Source organism: Petaurus breviceps, unplaced genomic scaffold (assembly GCF_028583685.1).
Source record: "Petaurus breviceps papuanus isolate PSGF00001 unplaced genomic scaffold, PetGlider_PUasm1.0 688, whole genome shotgun sequence".
Taxonomy (NCBI): Eukaryota; Metazoa; Chordata; class Mammalia; order Diprotodontia; family Petauridae; genus Petaurus; species Petaurus breviceps.
The window spans coordinates 27,183,527-27,206,412 of record NW_027186457.1 but is presented as its reverse complement, the minus strand read 5'-3'; the positions used below and the strand labels follow the sequence as shown (position 1 = coordinate 27,206,412).

The window sequence follows — 22,886 nt, the reverse complement described above, 5'->3', positions numbered from 1 at the left end:
CCTTCCTTCCTTCCTTCCTTCCTTCCTTCCTTCCTCCCTCCCTTCCTCCCTCCCTCCCTTCCTCGCTTCCTTCCTTCCTTCCTTCCTTCCTTCCTTCCTTCCTTCCTTCCTTCCTTCCTTCTTTTCCTCTTTCATCTATTGATCAATGTATCCTAAGAGCAGGGATGTCTTTTAACTTTCTTTGTATCCCCAACACAGTGCCTGACACATAAAAGGAACTTTAAAAAATGCTTGTTGATTAGATAATGGTCTATCTCTTTGATGATAGAGGGTGCAAGGGAAAGACAGCTGAACTTAAGAGTCAGAAGACCTAGGTTCAAATCCTAGCTCTTCCATTTACTTCCGATGTGACCTTAAGCAAAGCATGAACCCCCTTGATGCGTCAGTTTTCACAGCTGTAAAATGGAGAGGGAGTTAGATCAGTTGACTTTAATGATACCTTCCAGGTGCAAATCTAGATTCTTATGATGTGTCAGCTATGGTAGCTAGGTGGTGCATTGGATAGAGCCACCTGTCCTGGAGTTAGGAAGACTTGTCTTTGTGAGTTCAAATCTGTCCTCAGATACTTACTACCTATGTGACCCTGGGCAAGTGTGATAGTAATGGCAATTAAAGATTCCCCTGTATTGGCTTGGTTTTCAAATTGATTGTATTAAAACCCAGAGTTTGTTAATCCCACCTGTGGGATGGGCTTGTTGATGTGAAAAGAAAGTCCTGAAGTGGGAGGAGCTGGTGACGTAGATTTGGAGAGACACTGGAGAGAGGCGGAAGATCTTTTTTGGTAGCAGCACCTCGTGGAGAGAGAGAGACTAAGAGGATTGCTGGTGGCTGCTTTGAATTGCCCTGGACTTTTGAGACCTGCCCCCTGAGCTGCCAAGGACTGAGGAGACATGGCTGTTTTGCTGGTACTTTGTCTGTCTGTTTTGATGTTATTTTGCCAGATTTGTCCACTGGTGAAAGACTGTCCTGTTGAAGAAGTCCTGGAACCTGGCATTTGGTTAAGAAGGCCTGAGACTGTCCTGCAGACAGAGAGTGAATACTGTCCACTGATGAGGGACAGTACTGTTGTTGCAGGGGTCTGGAGACTGGCCTGCAGACAGAATGAATACTGTCCACTGGTGAGGGACAGTACTGTTGTTGCAGGGGTCTGGGAGCCTTTCTGTTGGTTCAGAAGCCCTGAAGAAGGATTTTCTTGTTGTATGTTTACAGAAATCCTGGGAGAGGGCATTGCTAATGTGTTCAGGGGTTCTAGGGCTGTTCTACAGACAGAGGATAAATTCATGAAGGGACTGGCAATGTATCTTATGGCCTTGCTAAGCCTTGTCTCTCCAGGAACTAAGATTGCTGAGAACTTGCCTCGTGTCAAGATGAAGAAAAGACCTCCATTTGGGTATTAAGTGCTGTGTTTAAACTTGATGTAACTCTGGGGTAGATTCAATTGTGATCCAGGGGTGGGGAACTTTTGACCTTTTTGTGTTCTATGGTTGAGCAAATGAATGTATTTTACTTATGTTTGGAAACTAATCTCCATTTGAGAAGAGGGGCTTTGTGGTGGACTTAATTAAGGTATAGCCTAGGGGTGGAGAAGTATTTGGAACAGAGACTTTGTAATTGATTGAATGATTGGAAAGTCCTGGGGTGGGGTAGGCCTTGGAGATTATTTAATCACACTTAGTAAATGCTGTATTTTGAATGATGTCATGTTTTGATCTTCTCTGTTCTGGGTTTGTTACTGAATAAAATAGAGAGCACCTATGCTGGTATTTTGAACCTGGGAAGTTGCCTTTGCTTGATATTACATTACAGCAAGTCACTTAACCCTGTTTACCTCAGTTTCCTCATCTGTAAGAGGATCTGGAGAAGTAAATGGCAAACCACTTTAGTATCTTTGCCAAGAAAACCCTAAGTGGGGTCATGAAGAGTCAGACATGACTTAAAAAGACCAAACAACAAAAATGATGTGTCAGACAGGATCCCTTTCCCAGGTAATCAGTCCTTCTGAAGCAGTGACTGGTCCTGGCAGGTTGTCCTGGAGCATTTTCTAAAGGCTGCCTTAGTACAATAAAAGGCCAGGTCATGTACTAACATTTCTGTTCTAGTGCACCTTTTCACTGATGAAAGATGATCAGCCTTTCGCCAGGTGCACGCCTAACAAGGCTCCATTACTGTGTCTGGCTCTCAGGTCATCAATGTTTCAAGACCAGTCTGGATTATAGATTGCAGGAGGGAAAGGTCACTGTTTAGCAAGAAGAAGAGGCCTCCCAGGATGTTGGGGCTGCAATTTATGTTTTCCTTTTGACTTGAACCTGTATATGTGACTAGAATCTTACTCTGACTGCAGAATTCTTATTTAAGAGGTATGTATTACTTCGAGCAGTACAAAGTCCTTAGGCATACTTTCGAGGAGTGTGTTTGTTGATCCCACGCTTCCTGTTGCTGCTGTCTTTGCCCCCAAATACTTGCCTTGTATTTATAATAGTCATATCTGCTTATGTATGTGTTGTTTCCTCCAAAGAATGTAACCTTCTTGAAGGCAGGGACTGTTTGACTCTTGTCATTGTGTTCTGGTACCTGGCATTTAATTGATTGATTTAATTGGACAGATCAATTGATGTTGGAGAGTAGATCCTTTGTCAGTTACGATCTCCAGTGCTTAGTCTGGCAAAGAGAAATGAAAAACAGTCCCTGGCCTCAAGGGGGTTACAGGGGAGACAGAGTACATGGGTTGGATGAGTTTATGGGTTAGCCTCTGAGCTTCAAGCCTGCTGTAGAGTTCTGTGATTCTGTGAAGTAGGAAGCATCTAGCTAATATTTTATGTTAAAAAACAGGAAGCCCAGACTTAGAATTGAGAACACCTGGATTCAAATCTTGCCTCAGATATTTATTAGGTATGTAACTCTGGGACAAGTCATTTTACTGCTTCTGTCAGCCTCAGTTTCCTCATCTGTAGAATGAGGAAGTCAGACTAGATGACCTCTAAGGTCACTTCCAACTCTGAAACTATGATCCCATGAATTCTTCTTTTGGTCAAAATATAGAAAATAATATTAATTGTGTAGCTGAATACTAAATGCAAATGCAGGCAATTTCAAGCTGGCCTCAGCACTCAAAGAAAGGCTTCTGAAACCTTTCAGCAACTCAGCAGTGTGAGTGCAGAAATGCTGGTTCAGGAGTGAGAAGGGAATGGGGATTAGAACACATGGGGAAAAGAAAACTATTCTACTCTTAACCAAAATGCTCTTTGAAAAAAAGCTTAATTACAGCAGAGGCAGAAAGTGTCTGTGAAACTGGAAACAGCCATAGAGGTAATGGAATGTTTGGGTTATTTTTGCTGAGTCTAGAAATTCCAATTTAGGCTATGCCTTGACTTGCATACCTAGATATGTTGCAGGGAAAACAGAAGAAAAAAAAAAACAACTGTTCTAATTGTAAGTTTTGGTCCTGGCAATTGTAACTGCCAGCATAGATGAGTATATATAAACAAACAAACAAACAAACAAATTAATAAATGAATAAATACACCCACACAGATATAAGTATACACACAGATCTTCATATGTCACAATTCTTTACACAGAATAAAGAGCTGAAAAGAACTTTAGAGATCATTTATCCCCTTATTTTGCAGATAAAGAAATTGAGATTCAAGGAGGGGATACTGACTTGTTCAAGGTCACACAGGTGGGATAGTGCAGAGCAGGGATTGGTTCCTCAGTTCTTCTAATGTCAAATCCAGCATTTTAAAATCTTTGTGTGGGACATGGGACCTAAAGTCAGCCGACTGATAGATACTCCTTGGTAAAAGGTAAACAGAATTTCCTTGATTGGATTATGCTAATTGAATGTGAGGGTATTAAAATTCTCCAAAGAAACAAGGGCAGAATTTCCCTCCCTCCTCCTGGATGTTAACAACATTGAATAATCAGCACTAGGAGAAAGTTCTTTCGAACTCTGGGATTCTGTGATGTTAAAGGAGTTTGAAAGTGAAAGACTATTTAAAGTAGAGAATTTAGAAATGAATTATGTGCTCCTTAGTTCTATTTTTAAAATTCAATTTTATCCTAAGGAGAAAAAAAATCCTACATTTATTTGTATCTTATTTCTAGAAGAATGCTAACATTGATGAAAGTAGATCCACCCTCATTCCCGACCGTATACAGAGGACTTTACAAACTTTAAAGTGTTATATAAACATCAGCTATTATTATTTTTGTTATTGCTACTAATTTTATTAGCTGAGAGTTGATTGAGAACAACTAGCTGGGGTTTTAGGATTATTGGATAATAGAGTCAGATCTGGAAAGGACCTTAGAAGCTATTGTGTCAAACCTTGTTTTATAGGTTAGAGAACTGAGACAGAGTAAGTGAGCTGCCCACAATCCCATGGCTACAAAGTATCTGATGTAGAAATTAAACTCCCATTTCCCTGATTTCAAGGCCAGCACTCTTTCCCCTGCTTCATGCTGCCTTTAGTCTTGTAGTTTCTCCATTATTAACATGCTTTCTATTGTCCCTACCCAGTACTCATGCCATGCTAATATCCAGCTTGGCCTTATTTCTAGCTCTCCTCTGGGGGCATTCAGTTCCCTTGCGAGCATCAAGCTAATGGAAGGGAATATAGAACAATTTTTTTTTTGTACAGAACAGAGAGGACAGAAAGGACTTGTGCCCAAAGGATTGTCAAGAAAACTTTGCCTTTTGGTGAATCCTGCCATGATTCACAACTATAAGGTATCCTTGGGAAAATATTGGTCCTAAGACAGGCATTTATGACTGGGAACAGTTGAGAATCATTGAAAGTATTATACAATCTCCCAAATTTGATCTGGTTTGGATCACAGTGAAGAGGCCCTGAGGAGCTGAGGAGCTTGATGAAAGCAGGACAATACCATCTGCCAAAAGGATTCTCTGGAGACCATGAGCAGCTATTGGGAATTCCCCTTCTGGCTGAACTTTGCATAAGAAAGACATCCTCCTTGACACTGGGGAACACCAGTGGGGAGCATGGTCCTGTTTTATGAATTTCTAGATATTCATTCTCAGGATTGTTGAATAAAATTGCCTCTTTGGTAGCACCCATCAAGGGCTCTTATGAGGTCTTATCGAATTCACAGAAGAGACCTTGTTGGAGTAGATTTCAAGGTTAGCTCTCACTCGATTGAGAAGAATGTTTTTGAGAATCACAAAACAATAACCACAGTGGGCTTCTGTGTTCTCAACACCTTCCAGTCAATTGTGTGACAGTCAAGATGTGTCCTGTTGTGGAAAATTACCTGGTGTGGCCTGCCTGAACCTGTCTTATATTTTCACCAGGAATCCCCTTAATCCATTCATAATAATTTCCATAAAGGTTAGATAGAAAGAAAGCAGACACATGGATTAGTAGTAGCTACTGTCTTCTCTTTCACATTGGGCAATAGAACAGATTTTGATTTTTTTCCATAGTTTTGCAATCTTTCATTCTTTGCCATGTCTTGAAGATATCCCTAAGAACCTTTAAAACTGTGTCACCTTTAGAATGACTTTCTTATGTAGGTATTTCATAAGGTTCAGGTGCTCTTATATCTAGACAACATGCTGATTGCAGGGCCATAATTATGATCGAGATATTATGTCAGGATGATGAAACTTCAAGAATACTGAGAGCATCCATACTTCACTAGCAGACAGAAACAACTAGGTCTTAGCAATTAGTCAATCAGTCAATCAGCAAGCATTTATTAAGTGCTTACTATTGCCAACTACTGTACCAAGCACTACTGTGCTATAAGAAATGATGAGCTCAATGGCCTTAGAAAATCATGGAAAGATTTGTCCAAAATGATGAAGAGTGAAGTGAGCAGAACCAAGAGAATATTGTTTTAAGAACAGCTTTGAGCAAATAAGTTATTTTGACTTTTATAAATACACAAGTTAAAAATAAAAGTCATATGAAGAAAGACGCTATATGCATCTAGAATAGATAAATAGAAATACACATAGAAGAATAATTTTACGTATATCTATATCTATTTTTGTCTAATGGTAGTTGTCTCTAGGGTGGGGAGGGGAAAAAAGGAAAAAAGAAATTTACATGATAACTTTGTTGTATATTTGTAGGGAATAGCAAGTTGTACATGGTAAATTTGCAGTTTCATGAGCAGTCATCTTTTTTTATTGTGGTGTTGATGGAAATGCTTGTTTTGTTCCATGAATTGAAAATAAAACAAATTAAAAAAAAAGAAATAGCAAAAACGAAATAGCAGAAAGCGAAACAAAACAGAATCTGCCCCCGAGGAGCTTATATTATAATGGGAGAGAAAGCATGTATGTAAATATAAGCTACATACAAGATAAATACAGAGTAGATGGAAGGAAACTTTAGAGGGGATAACACTAGCAACTGGGAAGGGGGCAGTGGTATGAAGGAAAGGCCTCTTATAGGAAACTGTGCTTGAACTTAGTCTGAAGAAAGCTAGTGATGCTAAGAGTCAGAGATTGGGAGTGAGGGGGGAGCTTCCAGGCACAGAGTAGGCCAGGACAGAGAAACAGAGACAGGAGATGGATGGGGTGTCGTGTTCAAGGAACAGCAAGCTGACCAATATGGCTGGATCATAGTGTGTGAAGTAAAGTAAAATGTCAGAAGACTGAAAAGGAAAGAAGGGGTCAGACAGTGAAGTTTTCAATGCCAAAGTGTTTTTTATTTCATCCTGTGGGTAAGAGGGAGCCATTGAGATTTATTGCTTTAAGGGGGTGACATGGGCACCTTTGGTTGCTGAGTGGGGGTGGATTGGTGCAATAATACATAGCATCTCCTATATCCCAGGCACCATGCTAAGTACTTTACGATTTTGATCCTCACAGCAATTCTGGAGGTGGGTGCTATTATCACCCTCATTTTACAGATGAAGAAACTGAAACAAACAGAAGTGACTTGCCCAGAGTCAAACAACTAGTAAGTTTCTTTGGCTGGATTTGAACTCAGGGCTTCCTGACACTAGGCCTAGGGTTCTAACTACTGTGCCACCTGGCTGTCTCAAGGGAGAACAATTAGAAAGCCATTGCAATAGTCTAGGCAAGAGGGGATAACAGTCTAACCTAGTGTGGTAGATGCATGAGTGGTGAGTGGTGTTGTAGAGGAAGAAGTGACAAGATTTGACAACTGATCAGACATAGGGGGTGAGACAGAAGTCAGGGATGGCACAGATTTTGAAACTAAATGACTGGAAGGATAATGGTACTTTCAATAGTGATAAATTCAGAAGAAAAGAGAATTAGAGGGGAAGAGGAAATATAATGGCTTCTGTTTCAGACAGGTTGAATCTGAGACACTTATAGGACATCTAGTTCAAAATGTCCAGTAGGAAGCTGGTGATGTGAACTGATGCTAAAGCCATATACATGGATGTGGCAATCATTTGTACAGAGAGGATCACTGAACCCAAGAAAGCTGATAAAGTCACAAAGGAGAGAGTATAGAAAGGAAAGAGAAGAGGACCCCAGATAGAGGCATGGGGGAAAACCACAGGTACTAGGCAAGACATGGATGAAGATCCAGCAAAAAAGAGGAGTGGAGGGAGGGGTCTTTTCATATGTCTTTTGGGGGCCAAGTTTTGTCATTTCACAACATTCATTTTGGATTGTTTCATGGTTGTTGTTCTATTAACAATGTTGTAGCCATTATGTGTACTGTTCTCCTGGCTTTGCTAGCTTCACTCTGCATCATTTCATGTAGATCTTTCCTTCTTTGTATTTGTCATATTCTTATAGCACAGCAATATTCCATTGCATTCATGTGCCACGATTGCTTACCATTCCCCAAGTGATGGGCATCTGCTTTGCCTTCAGTTCATTATGAATACACAAAGTGCTGCTATAAATGCTGCTGTATGTGGGGACTTTATTTTTTATCAATGACCTTCTTGGGGTATGTACATGCTTGGCAGTGGACTCTCTGGGTCAAGGGGTATCAGACTTTTTCATCACTTTATTTGCACAAATCAAACTGCTTTCCAAAATAGCTATACTAATTCATGACTCCACTGACTATATGGATGGAAACATCCCTTTTGATGCCGAAGTTGGCAACCATAATAATCCTCAAAACAAAGATGGTGGGAATTAGTAATAATAGTTTACCTAAAAAAAGTCTTCTGTTACAAATAAAGAGGTCACAAAGCTTCTGGAATTAAAAAGAAGTTCATTAAAAGGATGAGCACATTCTCCTCCCTCTTTCCATGTCACTCATTTGTTTGGAAAAAAAGACTGCATTTATTTCTTAATGGCTTAATTTGTTCTGAATCTTGATTACTGCCAACCTGATGGAAATATGATTATGTTAAAATATAGAATTGCTAGAGAAAAGGTGGTGAAATCAGTAGCTGGGATCTCAACTGGAGAAATAAGAGACCAAAGAAGAGGTTTGCTCCCATGTGTATTCACACTCCCATGGGCACAAGTCTGTCTGGTAACTGGTACTCCCAGCCCCCAAGACAGGAAATGAAATAACTCAGTATAAATTTGGCCGCTCACCCAAAGCACTAATTTTATATCTTTAATTCCCATCTCCTCTTTATTTCCACATAGAAATTCCATAAACTGCCTGACGTATTTCATCATCACAAAGAGATGGCCATTTTACATAGCTGATATTTTACATGCAGGGCACTAGGATTTGGCATCAGGAAGACTCATCTTCATGAATTCAAATCCAACTTCAGACACTCACTAGCTATGTGACCCTGGGCAAGTCACTGAACCCTGTTTGGCTCAGTTTCCTCATCTGTAAAGTGAGCTGGAGATGGAAATGGGTCACAAAGAATTGGACATGACTGAAAAGACTGAATAATAATGTTCCACATTATTTTCAAATTCTCTTACTCTCGATAATCACAACTCCTGCTTCTATAGTGTTTTAAGACTTAAAAAATGTTTTCTTCACAATTCTACATATTATAGCCCCCGTTGTACGGATGAATAAATGAGACAAATACATTAAATGACTCGTCCAGGGTCACATAATTGAATTTGTGTCTTTGACTCAAACCTGAGGATCTTTTTCAATGCGTGTGCTAGAGCCAACTCAAACTGACAGAGGAGTACCAATTGTGAGATTTTTGGTGGAAGCATTTACGCCTCAGAAAAGGGCAAGAACTAAAAATCAGAACTCGATTTATTGTTTCGCTGATCATCTATATTTAAGAAAGTGAAGGTGAAAATGTCAATAACATAGATTAAACTTAAAACTATGTTATGCCTTTTGGAGTTCCTGTCTTTAAACATTTTTACACCTCCAATCTTTTTACTTTAACACATTGACATATTTACGACTAAATATAAGAATAGGGGCTGAAATTATGATTTCATTGGAATAGGGTACTCTCTAATGATGAAAGTCCCTCTTCTGATGCAGCTTATAGTCTTAAAGTGTTGATTGGAGATCTCAGCAGGTAAGTGACTTGTCCAGGGTCACACAATCAATTACATCAGAGAAGGAGCCAGAACCCATTTCTGCCTGACTCACTCTTACATTTGTTAGATTTAAATGACAACAATACTTGTCCAAAATGGAATGGGCTGCCTTGAGAGGTGACAGCTTTCTCCTCCATCCAGCCTCTGCCCGGATGATCATTTGCTGGGCATGTTTTAGTAGGGATCCTTTTCATGTATGGGTTGAAAAAGATGGTCATTGAGATTCCTTTCTATTCTCAAATTCTGTGAGGTAATAATCTTGGATCAGCTGTTTGTTACGTACATAAAGATGGAAAAATCTCTTAGGTCACCATTTCTCCAACTGCAAAATATGAGGATTGGACTAAATAATCCCTAAAACCTTTTCTTATTTTAAATCCATAACTCTAAAAGCTATTAGAAGGATTCTGTTATGTGCTCTCAATGTAGAAAATGATGAAACTGTACTCTGAACACATTTAAAGTATATGTTGGATTTTTAATCCAAAAATCTTATGATGAGTTCAAATCACAATTGCAGTGGGACTATCTGAGGGTCCCCTATGGCTCTTCTTTAGAGCTGGTGCCTGAACCCTGGGAGAAAGGAGAAACTCACCATCCTGTACCATCTTGTTCCTATGAATAGCTAATATGGTGGCACCCAGTCTGCTGTGAGATCCTGAAGGGAGATCTGGCCCAGAGCTTATGGACACTATGGCCTGAGAGAGGATCAGAGAGTCCAGGAAAGGGGCAGTGCCCCCTCGCCCCCCAAAAAAAGAAGGAGAATGGTGAGCAGGCTCAAGAGAAACAAAGAGAAGAGTTATGCATCAACCTGAGTCCTTCTGAAATCTTTCCCAACTGGGATGAAGATGGGACTCTGAATTAGGAGGAATACTACTGAAAGCTTAGGGTGAGCTGAAGAAGACAATGTCTGCCTTTTGTCCCCCCTTTTATTCCTATATTAAATAGACTTGTTCCTTGTGAAATATTTGTGAGCCATGCTGCTTGAAGGAAGTTGCATAGGAGCAGGATCCTTAGCAAGACAAGAACAGAAATTTCAGATATTTCTGAGGACTGATGCCCAGAGAGGGCCCTGGAACTTTACTGAATCATTACTATATTCTGGGTCAGCTTGGACTTGGATCTTGAGCCATGGATTACATTTCCTTGTCTTGAGAAGATTTGATAAATATATAAACAAAACAGCAACAATAACAACAAACAAAATTTAGATTGGGAAGTGAATGCTGACTTCAAAAGACTCCTAATGCTGTGAAAGTGTATTGCCAGGGCCCAAGCCTCTGTACTGCTTCCCAATATCTCCTCTACCTCCTCAGCAGTTGCCTTGCTTCTCCCCACCCCACTTGAATACTGTTCTCCCTCCCTTTCAGCTCCCCTTTATATGTTGTGTTGTCCTCATTAGAATGGAAGCTCCTTCAGAGGAGGAAGTGTCTTGATTTCTTTATTTCATCCCCAGAGCTTAGCACAGTGTCTAGGACATAGTACATACTTAATGAATGCCAAATCTACAGCTTGCTCTCTTTTGTTTTCCCTTTTCATGTCCATATCTACTATCCCTTTAACTATCCTCTCTCTCGTTCCCTCACTCTGTCTCTCTGTGTATCTCTGTCTCTCTGTCTATCTTTTCCTCTTTCCCATGTTAGAATGGATTGCCTTGGATTCTCTCCTAATGGAGGCTTGGATGACCACTTGTGGGGAATGGTGGCCTCTGAAGTGATTTTCAGCACAGAATTTAATTCATTCATCCATCCCACAAATATTTATCAGGTGCCAAACACTGTGCTTGACTTACAGAGACAAAAATGAAACAGGCTCTGCCCTCCATGAGCATATGTTTGCTATTTTTGTTTTTCAGTCATATCTGACTCTTCATGACCCATTTTGGGGTTTTATAGCAACTACTTTGCTATTGTCATTGTTCAGTCATTTCAGTCATATATGAATCTTTGTGACCCTATTTGGGTTTTCTTGGTAGAGATACTGGAGTGATTTGTCATTTCCTTCTGCTCGTTTTGCAGATGAGGACCTAAGGCAAATGGAGTCAAGTGGCCTGCCTAGGATCACGAGCCTTGGAAAGTGTCTGAGGTCAGCTTTGAACTCACAAAGTTGAGTCTTCCTGACTCTGGGTCCTGTGCTCTATTCACTGTGCCATGTAGCTACTCTATGTTCACTATGGGAATCGCTTAAGCAGTGAAGGGTTTCCTTATGTCTTTAGTATGCATTCCAGCTTGCAGAAATATGCCCTGTGTAACCAGAGGAATACCTGTACCAGGTAGAATGGAGATGGGGTAAGCAAGTATTGAGGCAGCCAGCAGAAGAATCAGTGATGTATCAGTAAAGGGAATGTTGTGTTTCTATGGTAACTGATGACCCCAGCTAATCCTCCTCCCCCACAAGGAGATAGATAATGTCCTGCCTCCCACCAAGCCTCCTCTGCTGTTCAAACAAACATTTTGTTGCTGCATTAAATTGTCCCAAGGATCCAGGTTTATGTAATGGCAACACCTACTTCTGCAGAGTGCAAATCTCCAAGGTACCTATGAAGAAACATCTCGATTTGGCTTTAGGAAAAGTTGTCATTTCAAAGGAGGATATATTTAGAAAGAGCACATGGGAAGAAAAGATGTTTTTCATGGTACATTCATTATGCATAAAAAATTACATGCCTTGGAATCTTAAATAAAGGATCTATATTCATGGTTCCAGAGAAGGGCTTGGAACAGCAACCTAGGATTTTACTATTGGGGAGTCTGGGGTAGGGTCATTGGTAGAATGTAAGCTCCTTGAGGGCAAGGCCAGTGTTTTTTCCATTCTTTGTATACCCAGTGTTTAGCATAGTGCCTGGCATGTAGTAAATGCTTATTGATTGACTACCTAATAATGCAACACAGATTTCTAAATACTTGTAACATCTCTTGCCATTTTCCTATCTTCCTGGGTCCCTAGCAGTGTGGTTTAGTGAGAAGAGAAAAGGTGGTATGGAGAAAGAGGGCTTGCTTGGGGGTCAGCTGATCTGAGGTTAAATCCTGTTTCTACCAGTTGCTAATTCTTTGGCTTTGGGCAAACCACTTATCTTCTCTGTGCCTCAGTTTCCTCATCTGTAAAATCAAAGGGTTGAAGCAGATGGTCTTTGAGGCCCCTTACAACCCTAAATCTATCACTCTATGACCTTGGTCAAGTTAATCCATTTGTGGACCTTGGCTTTCTCAGTTGTGAACTGAAATAGTTGACTAGGATTGGCTTCTGATGTCCCTTCCAGCTCTAAACTGACAAGCCTATAGTAATAATTGCTATTTAGATTTTTCTTTTTGCTTTTTGGAGGGGGGAAGGTAGGGCAACTGGAGTTAAGTGACTTGCCCAAGATCACATGGCTAGTTTTTGTGTTAAGTGTCTGAGGCTGGATTTGAACTCAAGTCCTCCTGACTCCAGGGCCAGTGCTCTATTCACTGCACCACCTAGCTGCCCCAATGGCTAGCATTTTTTAATAACACTTTAAGGATGCAAAGCAGTTTATGTTACCTTGTTTTATCTATGATATGGAGTTAAAGGAGATGGATTGGAATCTTAGTTTTATGATTCACTTACTCTTTGAGTGAACTGAAGAAAATTACATGGGAGGACAAATAGAGAGATGGGCTTCAAGCCAGGAAGTCTAAACTTAAATTGTTACCGTCAATGTTTATTAGCTGCATGACCTTGAGAAAAATCACTTAAACCTCTTAACCTCCATTCCTTCATCTGTAAAATGAGGCTAATAATAGCATCTGCCTCTCAAGTTGTTGAATCAAATGGGACAAAGGAAGTCCAGTGCTTTGTAATGGCACTATAACCATGATGGGTTTTCCTTTTTCCACCATTTTGATTTCTTCTAAGTGTCTATATGTCCAGAGCTTTGCTTCACCTAGTTTGGAAGTGATGAGGGCTTAGCATGGTGACATCTATAACAATGCTGTCCTTAAGTTTTTGTGACTTAATACTCTGAGAGATTGTGGGTGACAGACTTGTCTGGAATGGCACTCCAATCCCAGCCCAGTTTGTTTGTCACTAATAATATTTTAGGGTCTACACTTATAGTATGGGACTTGCCATATAGGTTTAAATCCTGCCTCTGACTTATACTGACTGTGTGACCTTGGGCAAGTCACTTAAACTTAAGGTTTTCAGGCAATGCTCTAAGATTCTTATGTTTCAGAAGAGTTGCTTATTTGAGGAATGGTTGCTTTTTTTTCTGGGAGTTTCCTACTCAGATGAAATCTCCGGGCTGGACCAAAAAATTTTCTTTTTCATTATTATATAGTCCCAGTGTAAGGGATCTGAATTAATGAGAGGAGGTGAATATGAAAAGAATCATAATAGGATAGAAGACTAAGAAATAGCATGTTTTAGGACAGTGACAATGAAATTCTGGGAATCTCACTGAAAACAGAGATTATAGACTATAAAAATCACATACAAATAAATTCCTTTGCACTCGTCTCCTAGGCATACAATGCTCTTCCTCCTCACTTCTGTCCCTTAGAATCCCAGGCTTCTTTTTAGCTCAACCATTACCTTCTGCAGGAATCCTTTTTGGTTCCACAGCCCAAGCTGATATTGCTTTCCATTGACCCTTTCCCCTCCCCCTCCCCCAAGGTTACTTTGTTTCTGTTTTCTAAATATGCACACATTGGCTTCCCTGTTAGAATGTAACCTCCTTAAAGGGAGTAACTGTTTTTGTATCTCTAGCACTTAGCAGAGTGCTCAGCACATAGTAGGTGCTTAATAAAAGACTGCCAAAGATTTATTGAACTTGTGGTTCTTCCTGAGCATTTTATTTCAATGAATTGCACCAAGCATATTCAAGGAGATGTCAAAATGGTTTTCTGCTTCTTGTCCTGGTGAAAACCAGATCCATATATGGGGCAAGGTGCACCTTGTAATCCTTAGGTGTGCCACGCCAAGCTGGGGTTTTTGTCTGATCATCTTTCCCCAGACACAGATCCTTGGTGACTCACTCTGATCTTTGACTGGCTCCTAGTTCTGTTGACTTGATCTCACTCAATCTCTTTCTTGGACAGGCACGTTTTCTTTACCCCCCCTTTTGACTAGGAAAATCTTCCATCCTTTCCATTTCATTTGTAAACCAAAAAAGGAACTTGAATTGTGTCTGATTCACATAAGGCAGAGGTCAATGAGTCATTTTTATCAAAGACGTGGAGAGCAATAAGTTTTTGAGTGAAATGAGACAAAATAAATAACCATCAAAATATAAAACCCTTGACAGATCCTTAATCCCCTTTGGAATTTCCACAAAACTTTCCATCTACCTCCATATCTTTCTCTAGTTAAAAGTTCTTTTCCAGGGCAGCTAGGTGGCTCAGTGAGTAAGAGTGCTGGCCCCGGAGTCGGGAGGACCCGGGATCAGTTCCGGCCTTAGATACTTAACATCCACACATGCAAAAAAACTGGCCATGTAACCTTGGGCAAGTTACTTAACCCCAATTGCTTAAAAAAAGTTCTTTTACTTAAGCATCATCATTCAAGAAACAATTCTTCTATGAATCCAAAACAACTGACTTACAAGTGAACTATTGAAACCCAACAGGTTTGCTTCCAAATTGAGAACACTTTCTAACATCTTAGAGGCAGTGTGCCATAGTGGGTAAAGAGCTGGCCTTACAGCCAAGAGTACTTCAGTTCAAGGCTCACCTTTGGCATACAGTGACTCCAATTCACTTAAACTCTATGTGTTCTAAGCAATTTTCTAAGACTGTAAGTTGCTGAGTGGGAATTGACCTGGAGATTCCCTTCACCAAAGAAATCACAGGCCCAGACCATGTTCAAACTTACAGGAACTAGATAATATCAAAGGTTTCCCAGAGGAAGAAACATTTGAAATGGGTTGTAGAGCACCGATAGAATACAGCAGGTGGAGGGTGGGGAGAAATACTCTCAATGATTTAAGAATTGGGCCTATGACAATTCTATCTATCATCATTTGAGAAAATAGAATAAATGCATAGGTATACTTTAAACACCATTTTCATCAAGGGAGGCAGTCTTTAGGCTACAGATGTAGCTTTGTGTTCACCTCAAAAGTATGATTCCTTCTTAGGGGAATAAATGACAATTTTCCTTTGAGCAGATCCATAAAATAAGCCATTGATGGATTTTGTGAAACTTTCTCAGAGAGAAAAAAAAGTAGAATGAGAAACATTATTTGTCATTTTTTATAACACAGATTGTCATATTTAGTTATTTAACTCTCATATAAATATATGATACATAACTCATATATGGGGCAGTAGGTGGCACAGGGCCTAGAGTTAGGGAGAATTATTTCCTGAGTTCAAATCTGGTCTCAGATACTTACTAGCTGCATGACCCTAGACAAGTCACTTAACTGTTTGCCTCAGTTTCCTCATCTGTAAAATGAGCTGAAGAAGGAAATGGCAAATTACTCCAGTATCTTTGCAAAGAAAACTCCAAATGGGGCCATGACTGAAAATGATTGAACAACAACATAAACCTCATACATGACATATGTATCTCATATGTGAGATATGTATCATATATTTTACAAGAGAGTTAAATATATGTTTCATATATATGAGATGCATATACATGATACATATCATGAACATCTTTCAAGAGAGTGGTAGATAATCTGCTGGTATAAAAGAGAGACATATTCTATATTTTTATATCCGCAGTATTGCTTGCTATAGGTCTATGGAACAATGATTTCGATTCAAATAAAAATTCAAATCAAAAAGCATTAAAAAAAAAGGAAGGAACAGTGGAAGAAAGGGAAAAATAAGCATTTTATGTTCTAGGCTTCATGTTAGTACTTTACCAAGATCTCATTTGAGCCTCACAACAGCCCTGGATGGTAGATGGTTTATTGTCTCCATTTTACAGTTGAATTAACCGAGGCATAAAGACATTAAGTGACTTGCCCAGTGACTTGCTCATAGATATTAAGTGTCTGAGGTTGGATTTGAATTCAGATCTTCCTGCCTTCAGGTTCAGATTTCTATCCACTGTGCGAGCTAGCTATCCCAAAACACTTTTATTAAATGGCTACTATGTTACATTCACTGCACTTGCCTCTGGGGACATAAAAAGGAAATAGTGGCTGCCTTCAAGGACCTTACATTCTGAATAGCAAGGTGAAGTGACCAGCTCAGATCCATCATCTGTCTTCAGGCCACCTTTAGGATCAAAGGTGTAGTGATGGTCCAATCACTGCTGAAATGCTGAACCAACTTTTCTTTCCTACTTTCTTTCCACTTCTGCCTGCCAGTTAATGAGCACACTGATTTATAGTACCTTGTGCCAGAGTCAGAATCTGAATGAACACGCCAAATGCAATTTCCTCTTTCTTGTGTTTTGTTACATAAATAGTGGAAATGTTAGAGTAGAACAGATTCTGTATCGCAAAATCACGGAACAGTAAATGGTGGAACAAGGGGAAAAAAGTGTGAGGTACACAGTGAATTTCATTAGCACGTTGTTCAGCTAAATATAAAGTCAGTTATTTAAGGCAGAGAGAATGAGAAGACGGAGAACCCAATGGAACACAATATACAGGATGCATTTCAAATCTTGTCAATATGATCCAGATAAGACTTCATCAACAACTCCCTCCTATTTAAAAAGAACACATTATAAAAAGCGCAGCAAAAATCATGGTTGGAAGAGAAGGAAAATGGGTTTTATTACCTGTGCTGGAGGCACTAAGTCTAAATCTGGAGCTGATTCAGAATTGAGGGCACTTTTGCCACTAGTCAATTCTGGCTGAGATCTACTCTCCGAAGACCTACAAAGGAAGACTTTAATCAATTTATGTAGCTTGAGAGACATAAAATACAGCTCTTCTACAGATGATCAACCAAGAATCCTAGTTAATTTGGCTTAAATGCTATTGGTTGGCTAATAGAGCCCTCAGTGGTATTTTGATGAAGAAGATAAGTTATCTATCCTGTCCACTTGGCTATGTTTAGTACTTAAGTGACTGCAATATGAAGCCCCACTCTCTTGGATCAATCCAGGGTTCTGTCCAATCATTGCAGAAAATAAACAGCAGCCCTAACAATGTCCATACGGAAGCTCTGCTGGCTTATTAAACAAATATTGCTTTTCTTAGGACACTTCTCACCCAATGTCGCAAGTGCTATTTTATTCCTGTACGACACTGAAATGTCATTCTGAGAGGAGATGCATAGGAGTAGCTGGAGACAGGAACATTTTGTGCTTTGAAAAGCTTGAAAAATATTGCTGGTTTTCAATCCTCAACAATACATCATCATACTCACCCTCTGAATAATCTTAATGTGTAAATTAATATAAGTTAGAGTGACCAATATAGCCAAAGAATGTAATTCAAAAAGAAAAACGATCGACATCTAAACAATCACAGACCAGCTATCTGAGGCAGAACTGTCTGGGCACACCTGGCCAATTGAGTCAATTTTGCAGCCATTTGCCTACAAGTGAACATGGCAGTAAGTATGTGGATGGATCCCTTTTTTGATTTTTTTGTCATGTCCTGGAATTGTGTGACCAGGAGTTTGCCACTGCCTCACCTAGGATACGCCCTTACCAAATACTTTTTTGTGGAACTGAATGACTTAAATTCTGATATTACCATAAAAGTTCTTTCGATCCAGTCCTGGATGATACTGACTTCCTCTCTGCCATGGCATGGACCTTGCTATTTCTGTCTCCATGAAACTTAACTTCATCCCATTTATCCAGCTGTGTTTGAATATCTACGGGGAGAAAAAGATTACTTAAACAATTGAACTGAGAAAAAAAAAAACAAACTGTCTCCTTTCTCTTTCCCCTCCCGAATGCATGAATTACAGCAGTGTGATGGTAACAGTAGCTAACATTTCTAGAGTGTATTAAGGCTTATAAAATACTTTACATCCATACATTGTTGAATAGAACATCAAGCTTGGATTCAAATCTTGCCTAGGACACTGGCTCTGTGATGCTGGGCAACTCACTCAACCTCTCTGAGTGTCAGTTTCTTAATCTGTAAAATGGGTTCTTAAATAGTAATGATTTCAGAACAGTAACGGTCAAATGAGGTCATTTTCAATAATTGCTTGGCAAACCTTAAAGGAAAGAAATAATCTATTATAGGAATGAAGGATTAAACTCTGTTTTTTAAAAAAAGAATTAACAGCAGACCTTTATAGTTACTAAACAGATACTAGTACCTTTCATTAAGGGATTATCTTCAAACTACTGCATCCCCTCTAAGGAACATTCATTCCCAAATTATTGTCTGACTACCTACACTTATTTCTAACACAGTGATATACTGAGGCTCTGGGAAGCTTCTGACCAGGTAACTCCAAGTGCATAGCAGTGACCTACAAAACTGCAATGACTTTCTTGACCTTGCAGAGAAAACCCAAGACAGATCCTTCCACCACATCCACTCTCCTTCCATGAGCCAGAATATACTCATTAGCCTACTCATGATCTATGATTTTGATATAGTGCTCTGAGTTCCCAAATTCCAGCGACATAGGTAGACAGTGCAAAGAAAGGGATAGAGACAGGATGATAGCTGCCACCAAGCATTTGAAGGCAGTCCTCCAGTAGAAGAGAAATTAGGATTCTTTCTCTTGGTCCCCAAAATCACACCTAGGAGCAAAGCACGTAAGTCACAGAATGGTGGTTTTAGGCTTGATATAAGGACAATTATCCTAAAAGCTAGACCCGTCCCCAAATACAGTAAGATAGAGTGAAGGGTACCCTTTGCTGGAGGTTTTCGAGAAGAGGTTGGATGAGCACATGCTAGGAATGTTGTAGGGTACTTTTGGGGGAGGGGTATGGTTGAACTAGATGTCTTCAGAGGTCATATCCAACTCAAGGAGTCTATCATTTAGAGAAATGGAAAAACCTGACAGAGGTTCTTAATCTTTCACGTATGCATCATGGGCCCATTTGGCAGTTTGGTGAAGCCCAGTACTACAGTGGTTTATTACTTATATTCATAATGGAAGGACATGATGAATTTCAGTTCAAGGTTAATGAAAACAAAGATCTAAGTTCATAGACTCTTGAAATCTCTCCATGGGCCTCTTGTGAATCCATAGACCCTAGGTTAAGAACTCCCTTTGCAGAAGAATGGTGTATGTCTTTGGGGAGCACCACTGAAAGATGTATTTTTATTACTCCTGGTGGCTTATTTGCAGTGCTATCTTCTATGCAACTGTGTCTTCATTGCTTTCTTATTTAATTACAACTAAGAAATCATATTAGTGTCATGATTTTAATCAGGGAGGTGACCTGCTTGTTTTCAAGAGCATTATTATGAGGCAAAAAATCCCCATCTTGAGATTCTCAGGATTTCCTCCTCCAGCTGCTAGCTCCCTGGCTACAGTGAGGAGTAGACCCTTCTTGTCTTTGGTGGCCAGTCCCTCTGCTGGAGGAAATTCTGTCTAATAAATTGATAGAATGGGAATTAAGACCAGCCATTTTGCTATCTCTAAGGATGAAGGGATTTGCAAAAGCATGAGGGATGCTGAAAGGAGAGAGGCAACTAAGAAGGCTAAGAACACTTAGCAAATTTATCTGCAGCCCAATTTTTTAGGATAAAGGAAGGTTTTAGCAAGCTGCCTGGCTCCTGCTCCTAACTATGCTACTAAGGAGTAGGGTGAACTTGGACAAATTGACCCTCTCCTCTGGGGTTGCTATTTGCTTATCTGTAAAGTACAATGATTCCAATTTTTAAATATTGATTTTAATAGTTTTATTTTTAAATAGCCATGAAATAGGAGTCATGTGGTTGAAAGAACACTGAATTTCAAATGAAAGGACCTGGATTCAAATCCCAGTGCTGTTACATACTTATCCTATGTGGCATCAACTTCTCTTGGTCTCAGTTTCCTCATCTGTAAAATGAGAGGTTTAGATTGGATGATCCCTAAGGACCCTTCCAGCTTTAAATCTATGAGCCTAGGAGTTAAGTCCTAATTCAAATTCCTGCACTGCCATATACTTAACCTATGTGACCTTAACTTCTCTTGGTCTCAGTTTCCTCATCTGTAAAATCAGGGGGTTGTACTAGGTGACATCAGAGGTCCCTCCTGACCCTCTGATCCGAGCTTCTGGTTCTCATCTGTTCAATGGAAGTAGCAGCACCTGTAATACCTGCCTCCCAGGGTAATCGTGTCGTTTGAGTAAGTCACTGACCATCCAGACCTTCAAGTGCTCTAATTGTCTGGCATTGCTACTGCCCTGGGGTCTTCATTTATGACTCAACCTCACTCAGGTGGTTCTTTGAATCTATAGATGAGGTTGCCACTCACTAACATCTCTCCTTCAACTTACATCATAAAGGATGAGTGAAAGCAGCTTAGTTGCACACAGCTGGCTCGCCCGGCTTACCTTGGCACATGTTTCTATATTATTTATGTAGCTTCTCCCTTGTTGCATTGGCACGCAGGCAATGTGAAGCCATGTGAGGCACATATGGCTGGGGAGCAGTGACTAGGAGGGCCCATCTGCAGGGTGCACCGCTCTGGGGGCCGTGCGAAGCAAGTGAAGCAAACATGGTCTGTTTAGCAGTACGGCTGAATACGGCGGCAGCCAACTCCACAGCTCCAGCCCCAACTGCCTCTGTAGCACAAGAACGGGATCAACCTTACCTAAATCTAAGGACGATGTCTCTGGCATTCTCAGAGGCTGGCCTCTCTGCTCGGCATCGCTGCTGATGAGGTCAGAACCATCAGCCTTCTTCTTGAGACTCCCGGACTTCGGTGTAGCCTCTAGCTTCTTGGTTTTGTTTTGGGTTTGTGACACAGGGTCACTCAAGTCCAAGAGATCTAAGCCTGTCGATAATACTGTCAGAGGCATTAGATTAGATATCAGAGACATTATAATTAGTCAAACCAATTTATTGTTATTAGACCATACTTACTGTTACTAAGTAAGCCCTGCTTACTGCGATTAAAACCACTACAGTATTTTCTTTTTCATGAAAGCTAAGCATTTTTTATTTTGAATCTATAATATATATTAGGATCCACCAAATTAAAAGATCTTACATTTAATGATTTAATATAAATTTATAAGGATTGAATCTCTCTGACCAGACAGATACCAAACACAAGTGAAGTGAATAGTGTCTACTTTTTTCTTTTCTTTTCTTTCCTTTTTTAGCTTTTTGGAGGGCGAAATGCAGAGTAATTGGGGTTAAGTGACTTGCCCAAGGTCACATGGCTAGTTTTAAGTGTCTGAGGCCGGATTTGAACTCAGTTCCTCCTGATTCTAGGGTCAGTGCTCTATTCACTGCGCTACCTAGCCACCCCGAGCGTCTACTTTGGAGTTAGATTTAAAAACTGGAGTCTATGAAATGTGATGTATGGTGGAAAGAAGACGTGACCTTAACCTCTCTGGTCTCAGTTTCCTCATCTGTAAAATGTGAGTTTTAGATTGGGTGATCCCTAAGGACCCTTCCTGCTTTAAATCTATGAGATTATGAAGTGAGTTGTACAGTGGAAAAAGGACTGGATTCATTCAATTCTTGTCTCTGACGCCTATTGGTTGAGTGACTGAGCAAGGTACCTACATCTCAGTGCCCTGGCAACTCTTTAAGATGAAGCTGAAGAACAGTGGTTGGTCTACAGTGGTGAAGGGAGTTTCTACACTTGAAGTTCCTCACACTGATGAAATCATAGGTACAGTCCAAAAGACTCTCCCTCTCCCCAGCCCCATCCCCCATACCAAAATGATTTAGGACTCGTGTAGATGAGTCATTTGAAAAATATTCTAGTGTATGGTATGACAGAAAGCAATTAAAACACAAAGCCAGATGTGACCTTAGCATTTCTGAACTTCCAAAAGAAATGAAAAAGTAATAAAATCCAATCTGAGTTATAGGTACTTTTCACCCTTATTATCATCACACTCAGCTCTTTTATAGGGAACTATTTTGGGATGCAGTTTCCTTATCTCTCACTGAGGGTTATGCTCTCAAAGGGATATGGCAATGATTTAGTTATAGGAGTCCCACAGAATTTAATTATCTAAGAACAATTTCCCCTTCCACTCTTCACCTAAGAAATAATACATAATATAATACTGAACTTGCATACAAGTTATTTAACATCATAGAATCCAGTTAAATTTGGAAGGAACTTTTGAGGTCATAGTCTCATTTCCTCCTCAATATAAGAATTCCCTCTACAACCAGGAAGCAGTTTCATATAGTAGAAAGAACTCAGAAAGTGATGTCAGGAAGGGCTGGGTTTGAATCTTTTTTGTTACTTGCTACCTGTGTGACTGTGAACAAATCACTTACCATGTCTGGTTCTAAATTTCGTCATTTAAAAATGACTCAGTTGACTTTTGAGGGCCTGTCCAACTTTAAGATCTATGATCTTATTTGAATTTTCCTTAGGGTTTCCTTCCATCTGCTATTTACATCCTT

At 40.0% G+C, this 22,886-nt stretch overlaps 1 protein-coding gene across 2 annotated transcripts in view; it reads right to left on the bottom strand.

The window, feature by feature from the left end:
- Positions 1–22,886, bottom strand: part of PEX5L (peroxisomal biogenesis factor 5 like) — a 190,308-nt gene that overhangs the window by 67,548 nt on the left and 99,874 nt on the right. For both annotated transcript variants that reach the window (XM_069104813.1, XM_069104814.1), the window contains 3 exons: positions 21,103–21,297; positions 18,081–18,204; positions 17,156–17,252 (listed from right to left, as the gene is read on the bottom strand). In XM_069104813.1, the coding sequence (XP_068960914.1) occupies positions 17,156–17,252; positions 18,081–18,204; positions 21,103–21,297 (416 nt within the window). The remainder of the gene's footprint in view (positions 1–17,155; positions 17,253–18,080; positions 18,205–21,102; positions 21,298–22,886) is intronic.